At 50.7% G+C, this 20,686-nt stretch overlaps 1 protein-coding gene and 1 long non-coding RNA gene across 4 annotated transcripts in view; one reads left to right on the top strand and one right to left on the bottom strand.

Moving 5' to 3' along the window:
• The window catches only part of PLCD1 (phospholipase C delta 1), an 85,354-nt gene that overhangs the window by 9,563 nt on the left and 55,105 nt on the right, over nt 1-20,686 (top strand). The window contains exon 2 of one of the 2 annotated variants that reach the window (XM_039526578.1): nt 2,196-2,360. In XM_039526578.1, coding sequence (XP_039382512.1) covers nt 2,196-2,360 — 165 coding nt within the window. Of the gene's footprint in view, nt 1-2,195; nt 2,382-20,686 lie in introns of those variants that run through there. The other variant, XM_039526579.1, reaches the window with a different exon arrangement.
• Nucleotides 1-20,686, bottom strand: part of LOC120398863 — a 43,720-nt gene that overhangs the window by 18,512 nt on the left and 4,522 nt on the right. Inside the window, exons 3-4 of one of the 2 annotated variants that reach the window (XR_005594758.1) lie at nt 10,104-10,405; nt 1,188-1,291 (exon numbers count right to left, since the gene is read on the bottom strand). This is a non-coding gene — a long non-coding RNA (uncharacterized LOC120398863). Of the gene's footprint in view, nt 1-1,187; nt 1,292-10,103; nt 10,406-20,686 lie in introns of those variants that run through there. The other variant, XR_005594759.1, reaches the window with a different exon arrangement.

The following is a 20,686-nucleotide window of genomic DNA, read 5'->3' as shown; positions in this document are numbered from 1 at the left end:
AATGGTGGCTGAAGCATGAAGGGGCATACGAATGTTTAGCACATCTGGCCTGTAAATATCTTACAATGCTGGCCAGGAGCGGCGCCAGGGTTTCTGGTGCCCTAGGCAGAATTCGGGGGGCGGCATTTTGTGCGCTTCCCACGGGGCATGCAAGAGCTTCCGGTTCCACTCCCATCGCGCCGCCGAAGAAGGACCCTCCGCCGAAATGCCACAGGCAACAGCAGCAGTCATTGAGCTGCTCAATTGCCTGCCGCAGTTTTCCACGGCACATCGGCAGAAGGTCCTTCTTAGGTGGCGCGACAGGAGCTGGAACCAGAAGCTCCCATGCGCCCCGTGGGGAACGCACAAAATGCCACCCCCCGAATCCTGGCACCCTAGGCGACAGCCTAGGGTCACCTAATGGAAGCACTGGCCCTGATGCTGGCTACAAAATTGCCATGTGAACATCTGTTCTCGCTTTCAGGTGTCATTGTAAATAAGAAGTGGACAGCATTATGTTCCATAAATATAAACAAACTTGTTTGTCTTAGCTATTGGCTGAACAAGAAGTAGGACTGAGTGGACTTGTAGGCTCTAAAGTTTTACATTGTTTTGTTTTTGAGTGCAGTTATGTAACAAAAATAAAATCTACATTTGTAAGTTGTGCTTTCATGATAAAGTGATTGCACTATGGCAGCGGTTTTCAAACTTTTTTTCTGGGGACCCAGTTGAAGAAAATTGTTGATGCTTGTGACCCAACGGAGCTGGGGATGAGGGGTTTTGGGTGTGGGAGGGGCTCAGGGCTTGGGCAGAGGGTTGGGGTGCGGGATGAGGGCTGCGGGGTTGGGCCAGGAATCAGGGGTTCAGGATGTGGGAGGGGGCTCTGGGCTGGGGCAGGGGATTGGGGTGAGGGAGGGGTTCAGGCTTTGGGCTGGGGGTTCAGGCTCTGGGCTGGGGGTACAGGCTCTAGAGTGGGGCCAGGGATGAGGGGTTTGGGGTGCAGGAGAGGGCTCTGGTTTTGGGGGGCTCAGGGCTGGGGCAGGGGGTTGGGGTGTGGGAGGGGGTCAGGGCTCTGGGCTGGGGGTGGGGATGGGGGGTTGGGGTGCAGGAAGGAGTTCTGGTTTTGGGGAGGCGCAGGGCTGGGGCAGGGGATTGGGGTGCAGGGTTGGGGCGTGGACTCACCTCCAGCGGCTCCCGGTCAGCGGCGCAGCCGGGGTGCAGATGCAGGCTTCCCGCCTGTCCTGGCACCGCGGACCATGCTGCACCTCGGAAGCAGCCAGCAATAGGTCTGGACTGGAGGTTGTTCGTAACTCTGAACAAAACATTATGGTTGTTCTTTCAAAAGTTTACAACCGAACATTGACTTAATACAGCTTTGAAACTTTCCTATGCAGAAGAAAAATGCTGCTTTTAACCATCTTAATGTAAATGAAACAAGCACAGAAACGGTTTCCTTACCTTGTCAAATCTTTCTGTAAAACTTTCCATTTTTTTTTAGTAGTTTACATTTAACACAGTACTTCATTTAAAAAAAATTTTTTTTGGGGGGTCTCTGCTGTTGCCTGATTGAGTACTTGTGGTTTGAAATGAGGTGTGTGGTTGACCGGTTGGTTCATAACTCTGAGGTTCTACCGTATTGATTCTCACAACACCACATGAGGGACAACAATGCTGTCATCTCCATTGCATAAGAGAGGAGTTGAGGCACAGAGATATTAACTGAGTTGCCTAATCTCACACAGGAATTCTGTAGCAGAGTGGGGTTTTGAATTTAAATCTCCAAGCTGTGTCTGAACCACAAGACCCTAGTTCCTCTTCTGTACTAGTAGAGCACAATACCTCCTCTGTTTGGATCCTAGTCACTGGCTTTTTAAAATCTAAACTGCATTAACACAGCCTTTATGAAGAAGATGATTTGAGTATCACGGGTTTACTATATGGCAATCTTTTGGATAAGACCATAAAAGCAAGGGTCCAGTCTCTTTGTGTGGGAAAGGAAAAAAGATCCTGGAGATTTTTTGTTTTGCAAGGGAGGAGTTTGCCCCAGTGTTTTCCAAAATTCTCTCTCCCTCTACATTGTGCTAATTATTCTCTGGTGTCCAGCCCAGAGCTGGTTGCATTTCATTGGTATATGTATATAACTTGGGGATTCTTCTGGATGGAAAGCTCTGTATACATAGACATTATTATACTAATGCTAATGCTCTTCTGTGCAGGCCTGCAAGATGACCGGGATCTGTTATTCCTCCTGAAGGGCAGCCAGCTGCTGAAAGTGAAGTCCGGCTCTTGGAGAAAGGAGAGGTTTTACAAGCTCCAGGAAGACTGCAAAACCATATGGCAGGAATCCAAGAAGATGCTGAGGTCTCCAGAATCACAGCTCTGTAAGTGACCGTCCCTTTGAGGTAATTGGCTGGGAGGGTAGGCCCAGGAGACAGGAAAGGAAAAGCAGGAAGTAGGCATTCCCTGTACGGTCAGTGAGTCTGATCCAGTGCTCAGTCGCCTGGTGTCTTTAAGCCAACTTTATGCCTTCTGGGTTCAAGGCTACTCTAGGGGCTGAAATGGCCCCGGCATAACCTAGGCAGCTCTGAGGGCTGCCTATGTCCCCCAGCACTGCCCTGCACTTGTGGGGCAGGGCCAGCGTAGGAATTCTCCCTCAGCCTTTGTGGGCTGTTGACGGTTGCTGTACGCTCCCAGAGTGGTGTAAAACAGCTGTTTCAGAATGAGACCGGGGGACAGACCCTCCACCTACACCATGCCCACCTAAGCCAGCAAAGGCTGCAGCCAGTGAAGACAGGCAGAGCTACTGCTGAGTGTGGACTGGGTCACACACACAGACAAGGGAAAGCCCAGCACAAAGCCATAGGGGCTCCCGTTTACTGCAGCTGTGGAGAATTGCAGCGTCTCCATGGGAAAGCAGAGCGAGGGGCGGAGGAGATAGTGGGAGCTTCTGGCTCAGAGCCAGGCCTGAGAACGAAAGGGAGAGGTGCAGGGATCAAAGAGAAGGAGCAGGCGGCAGGTGTGCACTGTTGTTCCTGTGGCTTTGCGAGGGTGAGGTTGTGCTCACGGCTGATTTAGAAACATGAATCCTGCCCATCATTGTCAGTAATAAAACATCCCAGCGCCACAGTTGGTATTGAATGAGTGCCGGGAAAACCCAGCTGTGTCACAATCACCCCCTGCTGACATAGTTATTTATTATTTGTATTACTGTCACGCATACGAGGCCCAGTCCTGGACCGGGGCTCCATTGTGATAGGAGCTATAGGAACACAGAACCAAAGACAGTCCCTGCCCCCAAGAGCTTACAATCTAAGTACTCCCCTGCCCACAGATAATAAATGCGCTCCTGGACCTTGACCTTATAGGGAAGAGGCTCAATCAAACAGTTGCCCTCTGCCTCCACCCTAGCATCTACCACGTGCCCAGGGGTCTGAACTGAAAAGGTGAGTGCTCCACTGCCTGCCTCCAGAAGTTCAGTCCTGGGGACAAATGTGGCTAGAAAGGCCATAGTGGAGAGAGAGAATCTCTGAGTTTGTCAGGTCATAGGCCATTCTGGGCTTCACCACTCAGAACGCACACCTGAGAGTGAACAGTGATCCTGAACTACTACATGCTGGGACGAGAGAGGGCGACAAACACTGGCAGAGGCTGGGGGAGAAGGTGGCTGGTTGTTAACTGTAAGCTCACATGCCTGTGCTTGGGGGAGTGCATCAGGCATGTGAGCTTACTGGCTCACACAGCAATTTGTGTTTCTTTTTGCTCTCCTTCTCAGCTGGCCGTGGGTTTGTCTGATACAATTCCCCTGCATTAATCTTTGTTTTATAAGCTGCTAGGTGAATAATACCAAATCTGTTTGTACAGTGTGCTGCAGTGCAAGGTCACATTGCCCAGGTTGTTTGTATATCGTTTGCCTGTTACAATTGAAACTAACCAAGCTAAGGGCCCAGACCTTCAATCTCAGGTGAGTAGTTCTTACTCCTTTGAGTAGTGTCTGGGATTACACCCGGGGTAAGGGCTACTCACCTGAGTGAGAGTTCAGATGGGACTGGGACCTGGACAGGAAATGTGGTCTTGTTAAAGAACTGGATTAGGAGTCAAGCAATCTGGCTTCGATTCCTGACTCTGCCATAGCCTCCTTGTGTGCATCTCTTAATCTCTCTGTGCTTCCATTTCCATCCGTAATGGGGGGGATTATAATATTTCCTTTCTCCTACCCTGTTTATGCTGTAAACTCTTCAGAACAGGGACCGTCTCATTAGGTGTTTGCACAGTGTCTAGCATAACTGGGCCCCAAACTCAGTGGAAGCTTTCAGTCACCACTGTAATAGACATAATAATAATAATTAATAAAGGCCCTAGCTAACTCACTCTCTCTCTGCAGTTAGGTCCCATTCTATATAGGTTAAAGGTGTGAATGAAAGTAACTATCATAAAGTCCTTGCCCAGATAACATTTAGTTACAAAACAAACAAGGGTGTGAATTAAAATAGCATACTGTTCACACAGGGAAAAGGAAATGGCAAATGTAATGCGTGGGAGTATTCTCCAGGCTTGCTGAGGCCCTGAATGCACTGGGCTTTTAAGGATTTTAGGGAACTGTATTAGAATTTGATCTATTCAGTTACTTGTATTTAGTTTCTTTAATGCTATAAGCCACCACCATAATATCTGGACACATGACATAGATTAACCGAACTATCCACAATGTTATATGGCCTGATCTATTCAGGTAACATCGAGAGAGCCCCACTGAGATCAGGTCAGGTGCTGTACACTCATTTAGTAAGAGATGTCCTTGCCCCAAGGAGCTTAAATAGGCAAGACAAGGGAGAGCTCAGGCACAGACAGATTCAGTGACTTGCCCAAGGTCATACTGGAAGTTTGCAGCAGAGCTGGGAACTGGACTGAGATCTCTTGAATTCAAGTCTGGAGCCATAACCAGAAGCCCAGCCTGCTTTGCTGTTCGGTCTTTGTGTTCGGCGTTTGCATTCCATCCCAGTGGGTTACCTCGTGGTGCTAGCTGGGTTACAGCTGGTAATGGTTTGAGTTTGATTCTGATTCATCATCTGTGTGCATCTGGGCTTGCACAAGCATATCAATGTATATTTTCCTGATCACAGCATAAACCGACTTTAGTTTTAAGGCCCTGGGTGTATAGTAGATTACACTTAACTGGTGTAGTTTCCCTCTCCCAGGCACCGTGCTACAGCTGCCTTCATTTGGTGATCTGGTATTGGAAAGCATTCAACAGAAAGGAGATGCATAGTAGGGTCATCATTTAAAATAAGATATCATGGAACATAGAAAGCTAACGAGGAACACAAGGGCAAAGATGTTCTGTCAGGTACTTGACATTTTGCTTTTAATTGACTTTTATTTTGGATTTTAGTTTGGAACCTCTATAAAATCCCAGGATTAGCATCCATACAAGCTGATTAGCATTTTCCAGAAGGAAAAAAGAATCAGTAATGTGAAAGCTGTGAGGTTTCAGACGCTGGTCAAGTCTTATCTGCAGCATAGCTAAGAGCAGTGAGATAGGTTGTTATGCTCAGGTTCCTCTCTCAGCAGGACACAGGTCATATGTCTGATTTGAGGGATTTCCTGCTATTGTGGTTACTGGATGTAATGTTGTTTTAAGCCATTGTGTGATGGCCACCAAAGGGGTCCTCTAGGTGAAAAACGTGAGTTTCGGCAGCTTGAGCTGCAAAGCCAGGTTGTAGCTGAGGGCTGTAACAGACTCACATCCTCTATGTGGGTCAGGCATAGGGGGGATCTGTAACACACCTCAGCGGGTTATAATTGCTCCTCCTGGTAATGAAGAATATACATTTTAAATGTTCTGATTATACATTTAAAATAGTTGTGAATTATGGGTACGTGAAAGATGCTGGCTTGACATCTTGGGAGACTGATGTCTCTGTTTACAGAACTCATCTTTGATCTAATCTGGGAGCCAGCTAGTACGGGAGCCCAATGATTTATGTGCTTCTGGCATGGTTCAGTGAGGCCTACAGGGCCAGATTTTCCAAGGAGCATAGTACATTGGATGCTTGGCTCTTTTGGAAATCTGGTCATGAGTGTCGCACTGGGAGCTGACTAGTGCCGAGTGCTTTTGAAAAACTGGCCCTAATTATGGGTGTAAATTTGTCCTTAATGCCCAAGCCCCCTTGCACTGCCAAGCATTCTGGTTCACCTGTTTCTGCTTTTAAGCTGGAATGATTACATTGCAATCACCCTCTCATTAGTTTCTGTAACAGCAGTCATAAAAGTCAAAGCCACAGAGGCCTAGTAAATTCATATAGACACATGACCAGTGAGAGCTCTCATGGGAGAGAGATGGGAATGGAGGATGAGGAGCAGGAGAAAGAAGGAAGGGGGTGAAAAATCCTGAATGCTAATAATCTTCTGTAGTCAGCTGCTACTCAGATATTTTGACACAGTGTGTGTTTCATAGTACACTGAAACACTGTATGCAGCCATCTAGGACAGGAAGTGAAGGGGTATATCCTATCCAGTCCAGAGTACAGCAGGAATTTAGAAGGTTGGGCCCAGATTTTCAAACATATTCAGGCACCTAACTCTCATTGATTTCAATGGGAGTTAGGCACTGAAGTCCCTTTGAGAATCTGGGCCCTGGACGCACATCAGGATTTGGGAAGATCCCTGGGGTTAGTCCTTATGCTTTTGTTAAGCTGTTCATAGGGTCTGACACTGCTATGCCTGAATTTAATAGCACTTTTGCCTCGGACTTCAGTGGTAGTGGGATCAGGCCTAAACGACCTCGACCTCAGCTTTTATGTCTCCCAATCCTCTGTCGATCCCAGGCCTAGCACCATAATGAAGCAGGAGTTTAGTGCTGGCCCAGCCCAGCACCACTTCCTGCAGCGCACTGGGTTTCCCTTGGCTTGTTCCGGCACTGCCCCAGCCTGGCACTGCTAGGCTGCCGAGAGCTGGCTCGCAGCCTGAAGGCATTGTGGCTCCAGGACTCATCCCCTGCTCGTTCACTACAAAATCTCACTGGAAAGGAGCTCCGGTGATTTCCTGTGCACTGCCCTGTACAAGGGCGAGAAGCAGAGCTGCAGCAGGCATCAGAAACGTCTCCCCCAATGCAGCAGGGAGAGGGAGTTGTGTTTTCTCCTCAGTATGACACACAGCTTTGAAAGCAAACAGATGTATGTGTTGGATGGCAGGAATGAGAGAGAGTTTAGAAAGCTCCCTGCAGCCTGTTCCTGGAATGGAGAGAAACACCCTTGACCTATGGGACTGTATTTCTAGTTACCACCATCCCCCCTTCATATAATGAACTGGCAGAGACTCCTCTTGGTTAGTAGCTAGCATAATAAATTCATAGATTTCAAGGCCTGAAGGAACCATTGTGATCATCTAGTCCAGGGGGGTCTCAAACTTCATTGCACCACAACCCCCCTTCTGACAATAAAATTACTACATGACCCCTGGGGAAGAGGGGGGTCAGAGCCTGAGCTCTGCTGCCCTGGGTAGGGGGAAAAGAGGGCTGTAGTCCAAGCCCCATTGCCCCAGGTGCAGGTGGAGCTCAGGCTTCAGCTTCAGCCCTGGGTCCCAGCAAGTCTAATGCTGCCCCTGGCGACCCCATTAAAATGGGGTCATGACCCACTTTGGGGTCCCAAACCACAGTTTGAGAACCACTGATCTAGTCTGACCTCCTGTATAGCACAGGCTATAGAGTCTTCCCAAAATAATTCCTTGACCATATCTTGTAGAAAAACATCCAATCTTGATTTAAAAAATTGTCTGTGGTGGGGACTCCACTTTGACCCTTGATAGGTTGTTCCAATGATCAGTTTCTCTACCGTTAAAAATTTGTGGTTTATGTCCAGTCTGAATTTGTCTAGCTTCAGCTTCCAGCCAGTGGATCGTGTTATACCTTTCTCTGCTAGATTGAAGAGCCCATTATTAAATATTTGTTCCCCAGGTAAATTCTTATAGAATGTGTTTAAGTAACCCCTTAACCTTCTCTCTGGTAAGCTAAATAGACTGAGCTCAGGGAGTCTGTCATTGTAAGGCAGGTTTTCTAATATTTTAATCATTCTCGTGGCTCTTCTCTGAACCCGCTCCAATTTGTCAACATCCTTCTGGAATGGTGGGTGTCAGGACTGGATGCAGCATTCAAGCATAGTGGATGGCAGTGAGTAGTTTGTTTAGGATTAAAAGCAAACGCTGGGCTGGAGTGACAGAACTGAGTTCAGCTATTTGCCCAGAAAGGGTGAGTCCACTCCACTCATATAAAGCCCAAGTTTTTTGGCCCTGTGAGTGTGGGAGATCCAGGAGCTGACCTCTACCTTCCAAACCCCAGGCCAGCTGTGGAGCTGCAAAAAATCTGAATGTGAGTGACTTGGCCCAAGTGCCAGAGGAAGCCTGTGTCAGAAGCAGGGGGACTGCCCTGGTGGTCAAACCTCCAGGTGTGAGCTTAGCCCCACAAGGCCATCCTTCCCTTCAACCAGATTTGTTTCCTCAGGAATTAGTGTTTCAGGTTTAGGCGCATGTAGAAAGGTGACGACTCACTGGTGTGGCGCCTCCTGCTGGTCATCCTGGGAATTAGCTCTCCAGCTCCAGAGCGCCCTCTGTTGGCTGATGTCTCACCTGCCGCTGGCCCCCATGTTCTTCCCAGATCTCGGTACCCCTCTATGTCAGGGTTCTGACCCAGCAGTAACCCACACTCTGGGTCTCCCTACCCAGGGGAACCCCCAACCCCTTATCCCCACCTTGCCTCAGTGGCTACTGCCAGTCATCATCTAGCCCCCACTCCCTGGGGCGGACTGCAGTGTATAAACCACTCATCATTGGCAAGGGGAGTTTGGACCTGCTGCCTTTGCCTGCCCTGGGCTGCACCTCTGCAACCCCACTACCCTTCCCGGCCTTTAGCAAGACCTGCAGCTTGTGGGTTTTCCAGGCTGGAGCTCCCCAGCTCCTCTGGCCTTCACCCAGTCCTGCTCCACTCTAGGTACCCTGCTCAGTTCTCAGGCACCCAGGCCCATCTCTCTCCACATCTAGAGAGAGACTCTGTCAGCGCCTGGCTCACTGGCCTTTTATAAGGCCAGCTGTGGCCTGATTGGGGAGTGGCCCCAGCTGTGGCTGCTTCCCCAATCAGCCTAACCTATTGGCTCCCAGGGGCAGCCCTTTCCCAGGGCTGTTTCAACCCCTCTCGGGCCAGTGCATTATAAGGTTTTGCACCCTCCTCTGAATCATCGTCCCTATCTGAGACTGGCCTGTGCTACACTGATCTGTGGTGACCCCGATGAGCCCTGACACCAGGCACATCCTAGCCTCGTCACAGCTTTTGCTGTGCTGTCTCCAGGGGCGGCTCTAGGAATCCCGCCGCCCCAAGCAGGGCGGCGCGCTGCGGGGCGCGCTCTGGCGGTCGCCGGTCCTGTGGCTCCGGGGGACCTCTTGCAGACGCGCCTGCGGAGGTTCCGCTGGTCCCGCGGCTCCGGTGGAGCATCCGCTGGCATGCCTGCAGGAGGTCCACCCGAGCCGCGGGACCAGCGAACCCTCCGCAGTCATGCCTGCGGGAGGTCCACTGGTCCCGCGGCTGCGGTGGACCTCCTGCAGGCATGACTGCGGAATGTCCGCCGGAGCCGGCTGCCGCCCTGCCGGCAAAATGCCGCCCCAAGCGCGCGCTTGGCGCGCTGGGGTCTGAAGCCGGCCCTGGCTGTCTCAAGCCCCCTGCACTTGGGGCCAGATGGTCGCAGTGGTAAACTGCCCTGCAATTGGGTTGGTCCGAAGCCATGTGATTCTGGCAGAAGTAGGGAACGGTTCAGCGCTTCAGGGAGTGCACAGATGGAGCAGGCCTGCTGCATCATTTCTTAGGATAGTGCATCCTTTGTACTCCTTTGCAGCATGTCTGGTCCACTGGTCGATTTGGAGTGGCAGAGCCATGTTGCCTGCCCCCTGTGTCCTGGGAGCACTAGGTGGGAGCAGTCACTGGTCTTGAACCCAGCACAGGGGTGGGGATGTGATGAGAAGGAAGGGTCTTTGCACCTTCCCTGCCCTGCGAGGGCACCCATCCACAGGGCTTTCACAGTCTGGCCCCTTGATGTGCAGCCTGCGTTAGATATAACAGACAGAGCAGGACTCCTTGTTCATACCTTAGAGATGGAACGCAGATGTAGGGCCAATATGGTGTTTCCAGGCTTCCACACTACTCCAGTAGGCTCCAGGCCTCCACATACAACACACAGCATGGGGGCTTCTTGTTTGTGCACTTTGGAAGTTGCCAGGTCGGCCAGGAGCCCCCTGTGTGCTTTATTCACTCTAAGAGGTCAGGCCTATAGATCTGTTACTCTGTGTTGTGTTACTTGTCATTCAACGACAGCGGCAGCGTGGAGCCTGTATTGTTGCTGTCACTTATCTTCTCCCACAGGCTTCTGCTCATGAGATGGATTTCTGTCTGGGAAGAAAAAACCCGCCAAACATCAGGTCCCAGCTTTCAATGGAAAAGGGAGAGATTAGGCTGGTCTCTCGATAACAGGTCATTCAAATGACAGGATTAACAGATGGCCAAGAGGAAATGTCTGCTTTGGGAAGCTGGCAAATAGCCAGTCAGAACAATACCTTGCGCTTTCCATTGTCAAAGCACGTTACAAACTGCACTGCGTTAATTAATGGAGGAGGTAGTATGTTCCTCAGGTGAAGGCCTCAGGACAGATTTGTCCTATTGCCAGCTCTGATTCTGTCCTGTCATTAAACCATGGCCAAATCATGTAGCCCTTATACTAAAAGTTGCAGTGCTTTAACTAAAATTAATTTTAATGCATCTAGTTAAGATGGAGGAAATCGCTAATGTAGACTCACTTAAACCAGTGTAGTTCCTGCTTAACTTAGGATAGGTCTACACTTACCTGCCGGGTCGACGCATAGAGTTTGACTTCTCGGAGTTCGAACGCGATAGTTCGAACTCCGAACGCGCTCCCGTCGACTCCGGAACTCCACCGCGGAGTCGACGGGGGAGCCGCGGACTTCAATCCCGCAGCGTCTGGACGGGTGAGTAGTTCGAACTAAGGTAGTTCGAGTTCAGCTACACTTGCGTACCTTAGTTCAACACCCCCCCTAGTGTAGACCAGGCCTTAGTTTAGATTAATTCAGTACGGCCTTGTCTAAACTAGGGCTGGTTGAAAACTTGACATTGAAATTGTTTTCTGAGTAAATGATATTTTTCACCAAAAATGTCTGCTTTTTGTGGAAAATGGCTTTTTGTAAACACCCCAAAACTAAAACTTTTTGGCTGAAAAATGTTGATCAAGAAATGCCACTTCAGTGCCTCATGGGAGTTGTAGTTCAGGTACCTTGTTCCCCCATTCTCCTCTATGGGTTGGATTCCCCAGCTGGACTACATCTCCCATGATACAACATGACCAAGGACTCCCATCATACGACTGCAGTGGCTCAGCCAGATGGGAAATGTAGTCCAGGTAGGGAGCCCAGCTCATAAAAGAAAACTGGGGCATGGAGCACATGAACTATAACTCCCATGAGCCATCATGGCAGCATTTTCAAATCAAATTGGGCATTGTTTAAAATTTTTTAATTTTGGCTTAACAATTTTAGCTTTCAAATTTTTGCTGAAATGTTTTAATTTTTCACAGAAAAAAAAAGCCCTTTTCCGATCAGCTCTAGAACATCACTTTAATGGATTCAATTTAAAAAGTAACTTACTGATGCAAGCTAAACTGATTTAAGCACAGCTTAAAACATTTTAAGTGCATCTACCATAGGAATTTGCACCAGTTTAACAAGATCAAATTTAAATCAATTTACTTTAACCAGAGCAACTCTTTGAGTATAGACAAGGCATTAACCTCTCCATGTCTCAGTTCCGTCTTCTATAAAATAGGAATAATAAGGGGGCATTGTGAGGATTCAGGTCTGTAAGGCATTTTGCAGTCTTTAATTGGAAGGTGTTCTACAAGTCCAGAGTAGTATTACTCATTAATCCTCTGAACACCCTTGTGTAGTAGATAAGTATTATCCCTACTTACCCTTATTGAAAAGCCCTATAGAATTGAATACAAAATGGTAACTTTCCGATAGACTATTTTGAGCTGTCCTTTAGACTGGCTACTGAATCCCATGCATGGTTTAAAACCTACTGAAAATATCTCATTCCTTTTCAAATTCTATAGGTATGCAGAGTAATTCTAGAGAACCTTATTATTTTCCTTGGTTTCTGTTTAGTCCCTGTTAATTTCTACAGCATTTCTCCATATGGGTTTGCAGAAGATTTAGCGCAAAATTTGGTGAAAATGTGGCTGCCTAAATATAAGTGTCCTAATTTTCGAAGTTCCTGAGTCTCTACAGTTGCCATTGATTCCAATGGGAATAACACACAAGGGACCAGATTCGTAGCTGGCGTAAATCAGGATAGCTCCAGTGAAGTCAGTTTATACCAGCCATTAGAAGTGATAGATTTTAAGGCCAGAAGGGACCATTATAATCAACTAGCCTGACCTCCTGCATAGCACAGGCCAAAGAATTTCGCCCAGTGATTTCTCATCTAGCTCAATAACTTGTGGTTAAAATAGAGTGTACCCGTTAGAAGAACATCCAATCCCGATTTAAAGATTCCAAAGGATGGCGAATCCACCACATCCCTGGGGGATCTGTTCTAACAGCTAATTACCCCCACTGTTTAAAAAAATGCCTCATTTCCAACTGAACGTTGCTAACTTCAACTTCCAGCTGTATAAAGGATGTGTTTTTATATAGTTTGGGCATAGTGCATGATTAGTGCAAAAACTGTTCCATTGATGGACTGTATGATCAGTGTTTATCAGAAAGCCATTCATGACTGAGGCCTGGTCTACACTGGGGGGGTGTCGAACTAAGGTATGCAAGTTCAGCTACGCGAATAGCGTAGCTGAACTCAAACTACCTTAGTTTGAACTACTCACCCGTCCAGACGCCGCGGGATCGAAGTCTGCGGCTCCCCTGTTGACTCCACCACCGCCGTTCGCGGTGGTGGAGTTCCGGAGTCGACGGGAGCGCGTTCGGAGTTCGATATATCGCGTCTAGACGCGATATATCGAACTCCGAGAAGTCGAACGCTACCCGCTGACCCGGGCGGGTAGTATAGACGTAGCCTGAGTTATTATGGGAGTTTAGGTGTTGCCTTTAAAACCCTTTTGAAAAGTTAAAAGGGTTACAAATCAGGGTTACTGGTTTTACCAAGCGGATGCAATGTTTGAATCTCCGATGCATCAACCCAGCTAAATTTACTGTAGAAAGAAAGGAAAGGGTGTGATATGGTGCCAAGCTTACTCTTTGCCAGTCAATGAATGAAATGCTTAGGGCAATGAAGTCAACATAATTATTATTACGGAGATATACCTATCTCATAGAGCTAGAAGGGACTCTGAAAGGTCATGGAGTCCACTCCCCTGCCTTTACTAGCAGGACCAAGTACTGATTTTGCCCCAGATCCCTAAATGGCCCCCTTAAGAATTGAACTCATAACCCTGGGTTTAGGGGGCCAATGCTCAAACCACTGAGCTATCCTTCCCCCCTGTTGTATCACTTAGTAGCCCCAGTCATGTACTAGGACTCTACTGTGCTAGGCACTGTACACAAACAGAACAAAACAAGCTTACAGTGCAAGTGTTGTATATAACACAAGAGACGTCAAACAGATAGATACTGACAGACAGATGAGGGAGTACAAGGAAACAGTGAGATAATATTGGTCTGCATGATGCACAGCGGACTCAGCTTACCAACAGCCTAACTGTTGTCAAGATCTTTGTAGGCTTTACGGAAAAGGAGAACTTAAAGGAGGGTTTTGAAGGCGGATCATGCATTAGTTTTACAGATGTTTACAGGGAGCACCTCTCAAGCATGTGGGGCAGCAGAGGAGAAAGCACAAGGTGCTTGATTGGAAATTTAACAAGTGGGCAATGGAGGGTAGCATGAGGGATTCAGAGGCAGTAGTTGACCTTTCAGTACTGAACAAGAGCTGAGAGGTAAGGTGGGTTTAGGCTGTGAAGGGCCTTAATCATGAAGAGAAGTAGCTCATGTTTGCTGTGATCCAGACGAGGGAGCCAGTGGAGGGATGCAAAGAGAGGAGTGGCATGCCAAAATTATACACCCAACAACCGGTCCATTGAAATGGCCACTTCTCCCCCCCTGATTGGCTGTAGTTTTTCAGGAATTTTGGCTCCACAGCCAGATGTCTTTGTCTCTGAAAATATTTGCTGATGGGAATGTATTCTGCAAGGCTCAAGTCACTGTGAAAACAAAACCACCTGACTGATAAGTCTATTGATAATGAGTGTTTATCAAAGTCTCTCAAGTTTTATCAAATGCAGACCTGCCCAGCTTTGCATTTTAAATCAGCCTGTTGCGTATCTTGGGCTATTTGCCTGCTGGGCAGTCTGCTGGCAAGATATTGTCCCTATTCTCCATGGCACACGTTCTGCGTGGATTGTGACAGGCCACATGTGTCATGTTTTAGGGCCAAATTCAGAGGCTAGGTGTAAGGCGCAGTCAGGGATGAAAGTGACTTAAAGGACTTACCGGTACTTCAGAGTCCTTAGGAGGGGCGGGGCCTCTACTGGAAGAGGCGTGGCCTCTACTGGAAGAGGCGGGGCCTTTAAATTCCAGGGCGCTTTAAATCAGGATTTAAAGGGGCTGGGGCTGTGGTAGCAGCAACTGAGAGCCCCGGGCCCTTTAAATCACTTCTGGAGCTACCAGCTGCAGAGGCAGCTGGGAGCCCCGGGGGTGATTAAAAGGGCCCGGGGCTCCTACTGCAGTGGAGCCCTGCACACTTTAAAATCACCATCAGAGGGGGCTCCCTGCTGCTGCCGCTATCCCAGGACCCCGGGCTCTGGTGGAGCTTTAAAGGTCCCAGGGCTCCGCTGCAGTAGCAGCAGCCAGGAGCCTCTGGCCTTTTAAATCACCGCCAGAGCCCCACCGCCACTACCCCAGGGCTCCAGCAGCGGGGCTTGGGTGGCGATTTAAAGGGCCCCAGAGGGTAGCAGCAGTGGGAGCCCTGGGCCCTTTAAATCGCCACCCAAGCCCCACTGCCCGGGTGGTGATTTAAAGGGCCCAGGGCTCTGGCTGCCGCTACCACCCCTGTAGCAGCGGCTGGAGCCTCAGGCCCTTTAAATCACTGCCGGAGCCCTGCTGCCGCTTCCCCAGGGCTTTGGCAGCAGGGCTCTGGTGACAATTTAAAGGACCCAGGGCTCCAGCCGCAGCTACCGCCCAGGGCCCTTTAAATCATCACTGGAGCCTGCCTGAGCCCTGGGGTAGCAGTGTCAGGGCTCTGGCGGCAATTTAAAGGGCCTGGGGCTTCAGCCTCTGCTGGGAGCCCCAGGCCCTTTAAATTGCTGCCAGGGGAAGCCGATCCACCCCGGTACGGCGCACCAGGGCGTACCAGCTTACTTTCACCTCTGGGGGCAGGCGTGGTAAGTGGGTGTGAGCCTAAAAATAGAACTAAGGGATTCTAAAGGCAGTCTAAACAGGTCTCCCATACTGTGGTGCTGAGCATGACATAAAAATCTAGATGAATGGATTATAGAGGGAATCTTATAATATGCTTAAAATTTATGCGCCAGATTCTTGTAGAACGTGTGTACATCTTAGATGACCCCACAATGAGGAGCAGCGTTTTACAACCCTGGACCTTCTCTGTGAAGGGAGATTTGTTGAATTCTAGGCTGAGTTGGTTGCAGAAGTCATAATCATTTTAGCTTTTAGCCCTTAATTGTTAATCACCTGCAGTGCAGCTGAAAGAAATGACGTTACCCTGTTTTACCCTGTTAAACAAACAGAATAATGTTGAGGCTTGTTGTGCCCAGCACGTTGTGTTTATTGTGATATGCAGGCTCTCTCACTGCAGATGTCCTAGCTGATGCAGTGGCTTTGTGGTTGGATAGTGTCTGGTATCTGCTCTTGACAGTGTGCCAGACAGATCTTGGAGAGCTTAAACTGAAAGGCAGCTGGATAGAGAACGGTGAGCTCTACCTTGACAGACAGTTCTGTATGCAAATACGGTGGCTAGCTATTAGCATGTGGATAAACCTCTCATTTACATTTCCTGGCAGTAAACAGATCTGATTCATTGCGTCAATTACAGTGTGTGAGAATAACTCAGTGTCACTGAATACCACATAGTACTGTCAGCTAATTAATAGGGAGAAGAATGTTGTCTGGCAGCTACATTAGGTGACGTCTGGTTTCCATTTCCAACCCTGACACTGATGTGCTGTGTGATCGTACTGAATCACTTAACTTTTCTGTTCCTGAGGTTAGCCACCTGAAAAGAAGGGATAATAAAGCCTGGTGCACAGGGGTGTTTGGAGACTAAGGGCTTGTCGACACATGAGCGTTAATCTGTAAAAAGTTAGGGTTTACATTTAAAGCAGATTATCTGTTTGAACTGATGTCCCGGGGCCAGGGCCGGATTAACCTTTCTTGGGCCTGGCTCTTTGGGCCCCCCATGGGGGTAATGGAGCATGGCGTGGGGGAGTCGGTCCCTGGAGCGAGGGGCTGGACAGGGACATGGTATGGCAGGGCCAGCCCTGCTCCGCCAAGCCCAGTGTGAGGGCACTATTTACAAACGGGCAGTTGCCAGATGCACAGTGGCCTGCCTGGTCCTGTGCTGCCAGCATGCCCCTTCCCCTCAGGGGCCGGCCATGCCATGCCACACATCCCCCCCTTGCCAAAACCAGAACACCCCCCTCCACGATTCCTTAAGACCAGAGCCCCCCCAGACCCGCTATGCCCATCACACCCCAGGTCCTGCCACAAATGCACAGCGCCCTGGCCAACACCATCCCTGCTCAGCGCCCACCTGCCCACAGCCCCACCACAACTGCCCAGCCCCCCCCACAGAACCCCCATTCCCTAGTGCCCCAACACACAGAGATCTTCCCTGCCCCCTCACAGCCCAGCATCCTCCACCCCATGCCCTCTCCCCCAAGGTCTGCCTCCAGGCCGCACTCACCGGCCCTGCTGGGAGGCGACTCTGTCTGCCGGGCTGAGCCGCCAGCCACAACCAGGGCAGGTCCCGGGGTGGGGAATCACTCTGGCCCCTCGGGAGTGGTGCAATCGGCCAGGCCAGGGCCTGTCCCGGACAGGCTCCCTCAGGACCCACTTGCCTGGAGGGGCCCAGTGAAACCCCCCATACTGTCTCCCTCCCACAACTGGCTGAGACTGGCCAGGCTTCTGCACCAGTCCAGGTGGCTCAGCTCTGGGGAGGCAGGCGGGGCCCCACAGGTGATGGGAAGCAGAGACTGCCCTGAGCCGGAGGTACACTGGGGTCCGGCCAGGGGGCTGAGAGGAGCTGGCGGGTGGGGTCAGGGGGTGAAGAGGAGCCCTCTGCCGGCTGGCGGGCAGGCCGAGAGGAGCAAGGGGGAGCCTGCGGGCTGGTGGGGTCTCAGGGTGCAGTGCAAGCAGAGGAGGCCGGGGTCCCTTCTGAGGATGGGCCCAGCTTCGTGGTGCCACTGGCGCCATTGTAAACCCAGCACTGTCCAGGGGCCAGAACTATGCAAGTCTCCCTGTGTTTTGCTGCAGGCATTTGCCTATATACAAATCAACTCCTTAGCAGATATTAACATCCAGGCAAAGCAGGAAGCAGTGATAAACTTTCTGTTCTGTTCTCAGTTACACCCATGCAGCTCCATGAACTTTCATTGGGTCTATCTGTTTACTAAATTTGTCCCATTTTTGTTCCTCTGCTATAAACGTCTCTGTTTCTGATTCCTTTTCGCTGTTAGCTGATCTGTGTGTCCCTGCTATACAGTGTTTGCTTAGTTTGGGGCTCAGCCTTAGCTGGTCATGTACAGTAGCCTCCCTATTCTGTGGCAGCTGATAATGTTTTTGCACTAGGCCTGGTCCCAGATTTTCCAATAGCAAAGAGATAATGTTTGGAAATAGACCAGCCCAGTTGCTTTGGCTTTAGCTCTTGTCGTTAGAGATGAATGCATTCTTTGAGCTGTATAAAGCTTTTTTAAAAAATCCCCATCCACCCAATAAATGTCTTTTAAAAATCTCCACACTCACAAGCTGTCTCTTGAGCTCTTGCTTAACTAGTTACTCCTGAGGGAATTCTGCACCAAAAACTTAAAAATTCTGCACACAATACTGTAACATTCTGCAAATGTTATATGTCAATAAATAAATGTGGAAGCTCCAGCATGGCAGTGGGGAGCACTGGCTTCAAGGAGGTGGGCGATCTCTGCCAGCTGCTCTGGGCGCCCAAAACAATGGGCCCATGCTGCTGGGGAGGGGCGTGTGGCTGCTCTTGCAGCGTCCCTTAGCTTCGCTGTCAGAAAGTCATTTTTCTGCATGGAAGCAAAGAAATCTGCGCGGGACATGAATTCTGTGCACTCAAAGTGGTGCAGAATTCCTTCAGGAGTAATGAGTTTATATGCTGACCAGTATCCTGTCCCCAGCCTCCCACTTACCTTCTCTAACCAGAGCAACTCTTTTGACTCCATCCCCGCTCCTGGAACACAGACCCGCCAGTGAGGTTGCACCCAACCCTGACACAGGGCAAGGGCTGGGCCTGCCTCAGAGGCCTGTGTCTGGGGATGGAGGTGGAGATGGGGAGGGCTGCAGAGTGATCTCCCACCTATATGCAGCTGGTTGCCTGTGCTCCCCACTGCCATGCTGGAACCTCCACATTTATTTATTGACAAATAAAATGTGCAGATTTTTGCAGAATTTTAAAACATTGTGTACAGAATTGTATTTTTTTGATGCAGAATTCTCTCAGGAGTAGGCAGCGAAGCAACTCATCAGAGTTAGTAGCCCCACACCAGGTGCATCAGGTGTGGGCAGGCATGCTCAGCCCGGCAGGATCCAAGTGTGGAGGGGCTTGGTGTGGGGTGAGAGGGTTCTGTGTGGGGCAATCTGGGTGTGGGTGGTGCAGTGTGGGGGTCCGGGTGTGGGGGGATGTGGATGCACAGAGGCTCATTGTGGGGGTTCCAGGTGCTGGGGCAATGGGACTCTGCAGGGGGGGTTCAATTGAAGGTGGTTGGGGCTCAGCAGGGGGGTCTGGGTGCTGGAGGAGTGGTACTTGGTGGGATGGGGGTCTAAATGCAGCTGGTTGAGGCTCAGTGGGGTTGGGGTTTGGGTGTGGGGGCTTGTAAGTGTTCCAGGTGCATAGGGGGTGGTGCTCGTCAGTATAGGGGTTCTAGTATGGGGGGCTGAGTGGGTGGTGGTCTGTGGGGTCCGGATGCAAGGGGGAGGGACTCAGTAGCGGGTGGTCTGGGTGCAGGGATGGAGGTCCAGAGGTGGGAGGGTTGGGGCTTGGTGTGGAGATCTGGGTATGGGGGGATGCAGATGCCCGGGGGTTGGGCAGACAGAGGAGCAGCTTCCCGTACAGTGACCCCTCGTCCTGCGGCTGAGGACTGATGGGGGCAGGAAGTGTGGGCAAGTGCGGAGCCGGGGTAGGTTTCTGGGGGTGGGTCTGACCTGGCCATGGCCGCTCCATGCAGGGGAAGCGTGCTCCTTCCCCACCCCGAGCCCAGCCGGAACTAGCAGCTGAGCCCGCTGCAGGTAGGAGCCACTGGCTGGGGTGGGACTGGGGAGGGCCAGGTGCTGGAGGAGGGGCTCGGTGGGGTGGGGGTTCAGGTGTGAGGGATTGTTTGTGGGGTTCTGGGTGCGGGGAGTGAGGCTTGGCTGCGGGGGTCTGGGTTCCAGGTGGATGGGAGATGGGTCAGACCTGGACAAGAAGGTGCATCTCCAGCCCCGTCCCACTGCAGTGATTTACTTCTCTGCCAACTGCTCTGGGTGCCCAAAACGACGGGCCCACGCTGCTGGGGAGGGGCGTGTGGCTGCTCTTGCAGCTTCCCTTAGCTTCGCTGTCAGAAAGTCATTTTTCTGCATGGAAGCAAAGAAACCTGCGTGGGACATGAATTCTGTGCACACACACTGGTGCAGAATTCCTTCAGGAGTAATCAGTTTATATCCTGTCCTCAGCCTCCCTCTTACCTTCTCTAACCAGAGCAGCTCTCTCTACCCAATCCCCCTTGTATCAGAGGTAGCCCTTGCAGTGTACCATAGAGTCTTTTCAGGGACAGTTTTTAAGTCCTTCACCTGTTTCCACCCACAATGGGCTCATCTTGCAAGACAAGTGGTCTCCAACCTTTTTATGCCCAATATCACTTTTTGAATTTTTATGGGCAACCCAGGATCTACCCCTTGCCTTCCCTGAGGGCCTGCCCTTCCCCAAAGCCCCACCCTGCTCACTCTATTCCCCCCCCCATCACTCATTCTCCCCCACCCTCACTCACTTTCACCAGGCTGGGGTAGGGGATTGGAGTTCGGGAGGGGGTGCGGGCTCTGGGTTGGGGCCACGGGGTTTGCAGTGTGGGAGAGGGCTCTGGGCTGAGCCTGGGGCAGGGGGTTGGGGTCCAGTAGGGGGTGAAGGGTGCAAGCTCTGGGAAGGAGTTTGGGTGCAGGAGGGGGATATGGGCTGGGGCACAGTGTTGAGGTGCAGGAGGGGGTATGGGGTGCTGGCTCTGGGAGGCAGGTCAGGGCTGGGGCTTTGGGTGCAGGAGGGGGGTTTGGGGTGCAGGAGGGGATATGGGGTGCTGGCTTCAGGAGAGGGATCAGTGCTGGGGCTTGGGGTGCAGGAGGAGGTTCGGGGTGCTGGCTCTGGGAGGGGGCTCAGGGCTGGGGGTCGGGATGCAGCCTCCCACTGGGCAGCACTTACCACCGGCAGCTCCCA

This window comes from Mauremys reevesii, linkage group 2 (assembly GCF_016161935.1).
Source record: "Mauremys reevesii isolate NIE-2019 linkage group 2, ASM1616193v1, whole genome shotgun sequence".
Classification (NCBI taxonomy): Eukaryota; Metazoa; Chordata; order Testudines; family Geoemydidae; genus Mauremys; species Mauremys reevesii.
Note: the sequence above shows the minus strand (reverse complement) of the source record. Positions and strands in the feature narration are given on the sequence as shown.